At 37.1% G+C, this 11,885-nt stretch overlaps 1 protein-coding gene across 1 annotated transcript; it reads right to left on the bottom strand.

The window, feature by feature from the left end:
• Positions 1-678: 678 nt before the first annotated feature.
• On the bottom strand, positions 679-8,417 carry LOC136283234 (uncharacterized). Its single transcript, XM_066171727.1, has 9 exons — positions 8,299-8,417; positions 7,695-8,006; positions 6,431-6,586; positions 6,187-6,309; positions 4,634-4,756; positions 3,637-3,896; positions 3,204-3,318; positions 2,785-3,107; positions 679-2,273 (listed from the first exon to the last, which is right to left on the bottom strand). Exons 2-9 carry the CDS (start codon positions 7,999-8,001, stop codon positions 2,085-2,087), a joined length of 1,596 nt encoding a protein of 531 aa, XP_066027824.1. The 5' UTR covers positions 8,002-8,006; positions 8,299-8,417; the 3' UTR covers positions 679-2,084.
• Between the last annotated feature and the right edge of the window lie 3,468 nt (positions 8,418-11,885).

Below are 11,885 nucleotides of genomic sequence, written 5' to 3'. Positions count from 1 at the left end.
ATCTTTTTACTTTAAAATTTTTTTAAAGCTAATAAATAATGAAGTACTGATAGATTTTTAGGGGATTAGTGGTCAGTTCTTTCGATTATGTAAATTTTTAGAGAAGTTTTAATCGAATTAACTTCATTCCGCAAATTACAGTTCGTTTCCAACTCTGTAGAAAAAAAAAATTGCAACACTTGTGTCAGGTTTGTTTGACTCCCGCCACTCTATTTTAAAATAACGTAATAATTTTTTCACTAGTGAAATTTTGTAAAGCTAAAAAGGTAATGAAGCACTGGTGAGTGATCAGCTCTCACAATTTTCTACGGTATAAGTTACCGAAGATCAAAAATTGCAAGACCCAAATATGGACACTGACAAGGAGACAAACAAAGAAATTTGATAAAGTTTTTTCGAAGTTTTTGAGACATTTTAATCGAATTAACTTCATTCCGCCAATCACAGCTCGTTTCCAACTCTCAGGTGGACAAAGCACACTTGTTTCTCTTTATTCCAAAATTGTGCTTCTCTGCAACAGTTGTGTCAGGTTTGTTTGACTCCCGCCAGTCTGAGCCATTTTAAAATCACGTTATGTAAGATATTACTAACTGGAAGTAACCCCTAGTCGCCGTAAACTTACAGCGGTTCTACATTTCATTGGTTGAACAAAATACAACTGAAAGGAGGGTTAAAGTAACAAATCAAAATGATTCGATTCAAGATCTTGCGAGGTTCCAAGACCAAGAACAAAGGGAGAACCTCTTTTTCAGTGTGAAATACTTACCATTAAATACTACATTAACATGATCTGTGCGGCTTTGATACTGGCTTTCGCATGAGAAGGGAAACTATTGCACTATATTGCCACCTATTTTGACCTCTGGAGCCCTATATAAAATCTAATGAGAGTTTTTATACATATTAAGTTAAAGGTAGGTTGTCACATGATGTGACTACTGGTATTTAAAGCAAGAGACTTCTTATTGCCGCGGTACACCACTATAACGATTGGAAGACATGATTCTAAAATTTCCTGTCTCGCACATAAAATTGTCTCAATGCTGGCACAAAGCAAATACTATACAACGTCAAAGCTGTTATAACCTACTTTTAAGGTGACTACGCGCAAAAACCTGACTTGAAGGGGTAAGATAGTTTCAACAACCATTAATCCTTTTTGCCCTTAATTCTACTTCTGTTAGTGAGGACAAATGATATCTCATTTAAGGTCATCAAAGTCACTGTGACCCTAACTAACAGATCTCTTATCAACTAATCTGACTTAGGCGTATCGACCAATGAACTCTTCTACGCTGCAGCTCTTATGGTACATAGTCTCTGAACAGTTACCTGTCTTATTTCTGACAACCTTTTCGTAATGACAAACACAAAAACTCTTATAATTTATAACCTTGTTACGATCACTGCTGAAGTGGATGGCATACTGTATTGAAAGGAATTTTGTGTGCGTCGCAATCAGTGCTAATATGGCACTGTGCGTGCTGTTGCAATGGATTACTCTTAGAAAATGCAATGTAAGACTCGCAGTTTTGAAAAACCAAATCTCACTTGTGTTGATCAGTCTACCTTGGCTGTTTTAATAACATGATTTTTGCAACCTCGATACTGGTTTTTAATTAGGGAAAGCTATTGCGCTATTTTGGAACCTGTTTTGGAAGCTTACTCAAAAATGACCACAATCTTTAATCCTGAACAAAATCTACCAGGAGTTTTTAAAGTTAAGGATTTTTCAAAGTAGACGTTAAGTGTTCTTAAGAGCCTTCAACAGAAATTTCAACAAAACAAGAAGCACTTTCATATGATATGATTGCTAGCATCTAAGGCAAAAGACTTTCATTTTGTCGTGGTAATCCAATATAACAAGTGAAGGATACGTACAGCATTTTTTGCCACGCGTATAAAATTGTTTCATAATACTTTTCTACTGTTCCTACAAACAGCGTGTGCCTATCTATGCTAACACAAAGCAAGTTCTCTAAAAGAGAACCACACAATATCAAAAGCTGTTAAACCTTACTCTCAGAAGGTGACTATCTGTAAAAACCTGAAAAACGCTTATCCTTTGTGCCCTAACTCTCCCTTCAGTTGTTTTCGTTAAAATAGTGAGGACAAATGATATCTCCTTTAAGGTCATCAAAGTTGATGTGAGCCCAGTTGGCAGATTTGTTATCAACCAGTCTGACTTGGGCGTATTGACCGGTGAATTCTGTTACGTTCCATCTCTTACGGAACATTGTCTCGTTACAGTTGCCTGTTTCTGTTCTGACAACCTGCATGTAACAACAAAAATATCAAACAGTTTTAAACCTTTGTTTCAATCAGTGCTGACGTAGCTATCATGACTGTATCTTACTTCAATTCAAAGAAAGAGCAACCTCCTACTATTGAAATCAAGATATTACGGCATTGAACGTGCTGATTGCGATGCTCTGCATTGTCGTTTCAGTGTTGTGTATGCCAAAGACAAATAAAGTGTACCAGACGCGAGGTTGTTTCACTCGTAGAACCTCTCTTAAAGAAAATCAAAATAAGCTATTAATAAGGCAAAAATATATTTGAAAAGTAAAACTCAAACGTTTTCGACACTAGATCATTTTGTTTTTTAATATATTTTTTTCCTTGTAAATAGCTCATTGTAAACCATACGAATCTCATGGATATCACGAAGCTCAAAATAGTTTCGCAATTTTGAAAGACCAAATCTCTGATACTTTGACAACTCTACCCAGGCTGCTTCATAAGAATCAAAGGACACATAATGGTCAAAGTGAATAATCTCACCTGGTTATCGACAATAAGCTCCGCACGAATATCACTTATGGTACATCCTCCACCGATGAGAAACGAGATATTTCTGCCAACGATACGGAAACAAGGAGACATGAGAGTTCCTAGGGGTGCGTCGGAATCATTTGAGTACTGCCATCCTGCTGGATCGTTTTCGCTGGGTCTTTTCTCAGCCCCCCCTATCCACCAGTCTCCTTGCTGCTGTGCGCTTTCTCTGTAGCGTGCTGTTGGATTGTCACCAAATGTTGGCTGGTAAATGAAAGCTGTGCCTGTCATTTCCCATCCACCAATTCCATCTTCAAAGTCAAGACTGCAAGCTGGTGAGAAAGAAAAAAGAGGAAATGTTTATCCCGCGGAATACTCTATGACTATCATTCGATGTCGTAAATTCCATTTCATAGTTCTGTATCTACCTTTATTGCAGTATGCGCCAGTGAACCCTGAAGGACATTTACAACGAAATCCTTTATCGGTGTATCCAGCTTGACAAGTGCCATTGTTGTAACAGGAACTGCTGCTGCAGAGATTCTGTTAGAAACAAAATAAATTCCGTCTTATAAATAGTTTTGAGTAGCTCACATATTCGTCCATTGCTTTATCTTAAAGCTACATTAAAAGTGCATTATACCTAGACCATTTTACTTGCAAGCAATCGATCCTCTAATATGCAACTAACTGATCGTTTAATAGATAGACAGTTGAATCGCCTGAAAGATCAGTGATTGACTATTCCGAAGAAATGACCATATAAACTTTCTTAACTTCTTGTCTACGCTCTCGTTACGTCACTGCTAAAAGGATTGCCTAAAAGAATATTTTTGGCCATATGAAATCAGTTCGAAGTACCTCAATGGCAACGTAGATATGACCCTCTTTACTTTGTAGGGCAGATGAGCTTTTATTTCTTCCCGTAGCATTGTTTAACTCACAAATGAAGTTTCCTCCTTGAGTAGCAGGTCGAACATTTATGGACACACAATTAGGCTCCATATAACAAATTACTTTACAGCTGCCCTCATGAGGCACCTCCATACTTCTGATTACGTTTCCCTGCATGAGTTTGTCTTGTACTGGTTGATTCCACACAATGTGGCGGCATCCATAATCTGTTTCAGCAAATATCAAATCAGTATGAAAAAAGGGGTTCATATCATTGTTGACCTTTTGGTTTTGGATCGCATGTGCAGCAAAAGGAGTGAAGCACGTGGGGCAAAAATTTTTACTAGTAATTTTTTAATTATGATTTTGTATAATATTAATGCTTCTTGATTTATTTATTTCAGCTTGCTAAGCTTTGTAAAATACTGGCTGTTGTATATTATTATCAGTTTTTCTGAAGTTATGTAAAGAGGTAATTCGAGTTTCATGAACTGAGGATTTTATATTCAGAAACTACTGTTTACTTTACTTGTATCCAATATTGAAGCAATTATTAACCAAGGCAGTTTACAGAGTTGAGCTCATGCTATCCTTTCAGTTATCACATTTCGAAGGTTAAAAATACCTTCTTTAAAGAAACAGGGTACAAAGAGGAAAAATTTCAGATGGAATCTAGACATCCTGACATCTAAAATCGCTTTAAACCGAGACCTCCGTAATATTTCTTTTACTGAAAACTTCTCCACACGTACCTTCTGGTTTGGGCATCAACACAGTATCATTGTTGCCCGTTAAGGCAGAGAGAAATCTTCTGGTTGCTAAGAAAGGTTCTTTCTGTTTTTATTTTGATTGTTCTTCCAACTTGACGATTATCCTACTTGGAGAGTTACTAGATGTAATATCTTTCAGTGAGCATAAAATCTCTTAGCATATTCCCATTCCATCCTAAAGATACTTAATTTACCTGAACACACACCACCATCTACAGCTGATCCTTCCTTGCAACTACAACCATAAGAACCATTAGTGTTTACACAGGTCGCATTCACACCACAAATGATGCTGGAATTTGCGCACTCGTCAATATCTAAAGAAAAAGGTTTATTATTAAGTTAATACGTGAGCTAAGGGAAAGAAATTTAAAAGCTGGATAAACTCGTGGGTTTATTGGGCTGCAAAAACAGTTGGCTCTCTATCCCGTCTCTTCAAATTAAAAAGTATTTGTTTTATTCTTAATGAAGCAAAATCTTTTTGCCACGTGATAAATGCTTTATTGGCCAAGCTTGTTCGGTCAAGATGGCTGGATATTAGCCGAGGTCTTTTTTCAGCGTTTTTATGGACCGAGTCGAAACAAGTATAAGAGCTGCTGGTGTTGATGCAGTTGGCATTTGCGCCACAAAGGTGGCTGCCTTTCCTGCTTTTAGCTATATCTGAGAGAAGATTTAAAAACACAGGTACGTCTGAGCATCAGACCCCGTTCATTAATGATATCCACTCCCTTGGACAATACAAGTCGAAAGTCTTAAGAAGAGTGTCTTGTCCATTTAGGCGAGTAAAGGTCTTTGGGTGAGAGTAGTATTGGAAGGAGCCTAGCAGTCAATGCTCAACAGATACCTTACCAACCACATACATTGAAAAGAAAACGGAAATAGAAATTTTTGGTGAGAGGTAGTGCAGCTTAACTGCCAAGATGAAAGGTCAAAACATAGGAAACTAAGGAATGACCACTTTGCGTTCCTGCATAACATAGACAGTAAACGGGGACGAAGGGAAGTTCAAATAGAGAACAAGTTGACATTCTCCACAGAGCAAAGGAAGTAACGAAGACAAATGAAATGAAATATGGAATAATGTGGTAACTCTGACCAGGAAGGATAACTAACTCAATCTTTGGAAGAAAAGCTTTCAGGAAATTCAAAATGGGGAAGCAACGAAAAGTCGGATCCGACTGATAAAATGCGAATTCCTAATCCTAAGCTGAGGTAAAGAACGAATCGGCTGGAAGAATGGGGCATTAATGATATCCAACTCCCTCGGACATCACAAGACTCAAGTCCCAAGAAAAGTGTGTCTTATCCAATTAGGTGAGCAAAGGTTTGTGTGAGAGTAGTATTGGAAAGAGCCTCACAGCCGATGCTCGACAGATATTCTTACCAACCACAAATAAATTTTTGATCGGCGTGCTTAACGGCTAAGATGAAAGGTCACAATATAGGAAATTAGAGAATGGCCACATTGCGTTTCTATATAACCCAGACAGTAAATAAACGGAGGGAAGTTAAAAGAGAGACAAGGTTGACATTGTCCGAAGAGCAGAGAAAGCGACGAGGAAAAATGAAATGAAATAATGACGAATTTGGTATCTCTGACCACGATAGATACTCAGCTCAATCTTTGGAAGAAAAGCTTTCAGGAAATACAAAATAGGGAAGCAACCAAAAAAAGTTTCGGATTCGACTGACAAAATGCCAGTTCCTAACCGTAAGCAGAGGTTAAAACGAAGTAAGTTCATCATACCTGTACATACGTGTCCAGTTCCAGTGTATCCCTCCTTACATGTGCATTTATACGAGCCATAGGTGTTTGAACAGTGTGCATTCACGTCACAGTGCAAGATATCACTCTTACATTCATCGATGTCTGGGAGATAAATGGTAAATAATGAAAGAATAGATGAAATAGAAAGTAACAGAAAAAAACAAAAAACTAATAAAAAAAATCTTTGGCAGGTACAGGTTGAGATAAAATGAAATAGGCTAACCTCCAGTCCCCAAGTTCATATCGCAAAACATCAACTCTGTCTTTCCATTTCCAGTTGGATTCAGCCAGTACTTGTTGCTAGTGGAATCTTTTCCCTCACTTGCCTTTATTTCTTGGCAAGACATTGCTGGTAATTCCAGAATGGAACCCAGAGGTGCTGCAATACATAAAATATTGCAAAATTAATTCGTGGGATAACTAATTTGCAAAAATTTTAAGTTTTGAGCTCGTTAGAAATAGAGAAAGATGTTTTTCGTATTGTCAGGAGCGTGGGACAAATTAAAAAGTTTTGAGTTCTCATGAGGAATCGAACCTCAGACCTTCGGTTTCCGCGCTCCGATGTACCACTGAGCCTCAGAGACTCTAAGGTGGGCGAGGCCCATTACGAAATTCATACATGACGCGCGTCCAGCATACTGCTAGAATGTCGACAGCGTCCTGTCTTTGTAAATAGAATAAGAGAGATAGTAGGTAATTTTCTCTTTGTCCCACGCTAGTGACAAGACGGAAAACATCTTCCTCTATGTGCATAAATGTATCTAACTCACTGAAATGTGGTGGAATATTTCATTCGAATTTTTCTTATCTTACTCTGAAAGCAAAGGGTAAAACGGTTATTAAAGCATGTTAAAAATACTACAAAATATGAAAACATCAAAGGTAAATATTATTTATGAATAAATTGACGTTTTAACAAATTCAACCTTTTTTTTCCCCACTTTCATTTCTCTTAGATAAGCATCAGAACTAACATTTTTTTCAAATGTGTTAAAACACAGAAGCAGTAAGATAAGTTTATCGGAAAAACCTAACTCAACATTTTGCTTGAAAATGAAATTTGTTAAAAAAACTGATAAATGTCCTAAAGAAGCACCTGTCAGGGTTGCTCCCGGCAACACCGTGAAAACACAGAAACTTTAAAGCAAAACACGATGTAAAAATAAAAACAACATCTTGAGGTTAGAATTCGAACCCACGCGTGATAGTCTTCCCAAAACTTTCCTCGTGAGGGCCGCACGCGATCATGAGAACAGAGCTGGAAAAACTTGCATGAGCTGGCTTACGGTCCGGCGTGATGCAATATGGTAAATTAGGATAAAACGCTCCTTGTCTGAATTTGGTCATGCCGGACCCGAAAACACTTTGCTCTTAGTCATAACGTGCGAACGAGTAGGGTCTTCTCACTGCATCAGCAACTACATACTGCGTTATAAAATATACTTTATGAGTAAGTCTTAGTCAACATTCTTGAACTTAAAACATACCCCTTCCGTTTAAACGCCGGATATGAAACCAATCAGGGGCCGAGCGAAAACTTTCAGGCCTCGCCTCTTTGGTGCGGTTGTTCAATTCGCAGATCTTTTCCTTTCTGTTGTAGTTATAGCTTTGGCAGGTGATTTCTTGTCCACATCGAATATCACAGATATGAGGAGCTGATGCTGACATTCTTTTAAACACAAAATTTTCAAGTTTCATGCCTTGAATGTTGATCTCCATCCTGCACTGTTCATTAGCAGATACGCGGCCCGCGAAAAAAGCCAAGATAAAGAAACAAAAATTTGGCCACGGCATTTTTCCTGTAGGAATAAAGAATTAATCCATGCTTAGCGTGCGTATATGACGTTGTGGATACACGTGGAAAGATTGGAGACCACAAGGCACAGCCGAGAGCAACTCTAGGTTATTGATAAAACTACTTTTTCAGTCTTCCTTTATTTGTATATTGGTGACATTTTTAACTGTTCGAGTGGTTCTCGTCCAGAGATCTTGAGTCTTGAGATTTGAGTATTAGTTGTAAAATAACATCCGGTTTTCCAGCCATTCCTCTTTAATTTTATATCAAAACTGATGAAAAGAAAGGTCTCTTACCTTTAAAGAGTAAATTAAAGCACAGATATTTGAGTTTCTTTGGCGTGGACCACCATTCAGAAAGTTTGTACTTTGTTTCAATTAAAAAATTAGTAAGAACAAAAACGAATACACAATTGAATTCAGTCCCCTACCTTACTGAAAGTCTCGTCTGACAGCTTGAGCCATCGTTTTTTGGTAATCCGTAATGAATGCAAAATAGCCTCACATTCATAATATTTTGATTATGAATTGTAAATAATATCACCTGGTGAATGACAATTTGCCTCTAAATTGTTTGTGATCGCCGTCAATTAAAGATAATACCAGATCACCATTACTTTTTAACAGGTTGTAAAAGTTCATTATAGCCCCCTTTCAAATCGGAAAACCCATGTGCCGGTCTTAAGTATTCTGCATCTACAATATGAGTTCGAGTTCCGCTTTTCCAAGCATCCCTTGATAAATGTCATTTAATGATAACCCCTATTGGCATCTTCATCAGTGACGAGGGATTTCAATACCTGCCCCTTAAGTGTCCCGGGCAACGTTTAGTTGGCGCCAAGATTTTTCCTAAAGGATTTTATGTAAATTCTTCTATATTGGTCGATAAATAATCATTTAAAGGTTGAAAATAAGCTTCTTAAACGTGTCTTTTTTTTACTATGATTTATGAGATGGTGCGTACGTGTATAAACAGAAATAAAAACCACTTTCCGAACAGGTGGAATTCAAGTCACAAATATTAAATTCATAATTCGAGCTCAAGAGACCACAGTGAACAGAAGTCTAACAATCTTTGTTCTGCTCATACTTCTTTGATTTCCAGCATAAACTAGACCTAAATTCTCAGAATTATGAACATGTTTGAGAAATGTGATGAATTGCACTTAAACTGCACCTTATTACATATAAATCATACACCGACTGACTTGAGTAATAGTTTTTAATTACCTTTCTTAATTATGTACATTTTGACTCCGAGTACACTGTTTACTCGAAAGGATGTCAGATATGTGGTCTTTCCTTGGGTTATCGAATTACCTGCAGTAGAATAACAAAAGAAAAAAATTCACCGTTCCCAAAATGGTCACACTGATCGACAAAAGACAACTGGGGCGAAAAAGATTTTGACAAAAGAAAAATTGAAGTTAAACGGAAAGCCAACTTCGTATATACAGGGACTACAGGGGTCGTCTTTGACCTTGTTTCCAGTTTAAGTATAGCTAAGAATATGATTTCAGTTTAGTGTCAATAAGCAGGAGTAAATTTTTCAAAGACAACATGATTGCAGAAGCCCGTAAGGCAAGTGCAATTTATAGGTTTTGTAAAATTTGCAAGTACTTATTTTCACCAAATTGAACGAGAAGTGTTGCTATTACTTGGTAATAATTCACTTGGAAAAGCCACCACAGAAAATCAAGCAGACGAAATTTCCACAGTGCGTGTACTGCAGCTGTTTATAATTCACTCTCATTTCACAACGTTACTCTCGTTTTACATCAAAAAATGGACTCGTTTTCAGCAAATCAGAAGCGTGTAATTTTTTCGTGTATATTATTACTCACTTGGCCGAACGACTTGACCTCATAATGTACTAGCGGGTCTTTCTTCGTTTAAGACGGCATAAAAGAACGGACGCGGAAAATGTCTCAACATGACACCGTTTGGCTAACTCACCTCTTTATTATATTTTTCAGATCCGAAGCAAAGCGATCAATTGAATACGATTTGGCAATATTTCATTGTAAAGGGATGGCCTTATGAAACAGAAAAATGCAAGTCAAAGGTGTTCATATTTTGAAATGTATTTTTATTGGGAGTCAAATTTCTCTATTCTTATTAACCCTGCCTCACTAAAAACACACTCCGTGCATGCACTTTCCGAGTAAATATTCCTGAATAAGATTTAAAATGAAACTTTTTAATTTAATTATGCTTTTTCATGGTTAAAACCGATTGATCAAACTGTGATGTACATATTCCAAAATGATATTTATGCAAAAAAGATAAAATTAAACATCTTTTTACTTTAAAATTGTTTTAAAGCTAATAAATAATGAATTACTGATCGATTTTTAGGGGGTTAGTGGTCAGTTCTTTCGATTATGTAAATTTTTAGAGAAGTTTTAATCGAATTAACTTCATTCCGCAAATTACAGTTCGTTTCCAACTCTGCAGAAAAAAAAAACTGCAACACTTGTGTCAGGTTTGTTTGACTCCCGCCACTCTGTTTTAAAATAACGTAATAATTTTTTCACTCGTGAAATTTTTTAAAGCTAAAAAAGTAGTGAAGCACTGGTGAGTGATCAGCTCTCACAATTTTCTACGGTATAAGTTACCGAAGATCAAAAATTGCAAGACCCAAATATGGACACTGACAAGGAGACAAACAAAGAAATTTGATAAAGCTTTTTCGAAGTTTTTGAGACATTTTAATCGAATTAACTTCATTCCGCCAATCACAGCTCGTTTCCAACTCTCAGGTGGACAAAGCACACTTGTTTCTCTTTATTCCAAAATTGTGCTTCTCTGCAACAATTGTGTCAGGTTTGTTTGACTCCCGTCAGTCTGAGCCATTTTAAAACCCCTTTATGTAAGATATTACTAACTGGAAGTAACCCCTAGTCGCCATAAACTTACAGCTGTTCTACATTTCATTGGTTGAACTGAGTACAACAGAAAGGAGGGTAAAAGTAACAAAATGTAAAAAATCAAAATGGTCCGATACAAGATCTTGCGAGGTTTCCAAGACTAAGAAGAAAGGGAGAACCTCTTTTTCAGTGTGAAATACTACCCATTACATACTACATTAACATGATCTGTGTGGCTTTGATACTGGCTTTCGCACGATAAGGGAAACTATAGCACTATACTGCAACCTATTTTGACCTCTGCAGCCTTATATAAAATCTAATGAAAGTTTTTATACATATTAAGTTAAAGGTGGGTTGTCACATGATGTGACTACTGGTATTTAAAGCAAGAGACTTCTTATTGCCGCGTTACACCACTATAACGATTGGAAGACATGATTATAAAATTTCCTGTCTCGCACATAAAATTGTCTCAATGCTGGCACAAAGCAAATACTATACAACGTCAAAGGCTGTTATAACCTACTTTTAAGGTGATTCCGCGCAAAAACCTGAAGGGGTTGAAGGGTTGAGGGGTTGAAGGGGTAAGTTGGTTTCAACAGCCGCTAATCCTTTTTGCCTTCACTTCTACTTCTTTTAGTGAGGACAAATGATGACTCATTTAAGGTCATCAAAGGCACTGTGACCCTAACTAATACATCTCTTATCAATTACGACTTGGGCGTATTAACCAGGGAACTCTTCTACGTTCCAGCTCTTATAGTAAATAGTCTCTGAACAGTTACCTGTCTCATTTCTGACAACCTTAACGTATTGACAAACACAAAAACTCTTATACCCTTGTTACGATCACTGCTGACGTGGATAGCATATTATATTGAAAGGAATTTTGTGTGTGTCGGAATCGGTGCTAATATGGCACTGCGTGTGCTGATTGAAATAGATTAAACTTAAAAAATGCAGTGTAAGATTCGCAATTTTGAAAAACCAAATCTCACATGCGTTGATCAA

This window comes from Pocillopora verrucosa, chromosome 9 (genome assembly GCF_036669915.1).
Source record: "Pocillopora verrucosa isolate sample1 chromosome 9, ASM3666991v2, whole genome shotgun sequence".
Lineage (NCBI taxonomy): Eukaryota > Metazoa > Cnidaria > Anthozoa > Scleractinia > Pocilloporidae > Pocillopora > Pocillopora verrucosa.
This window is presented reverse-complemented; position numbering and strand designations above follow the sequence as displayed.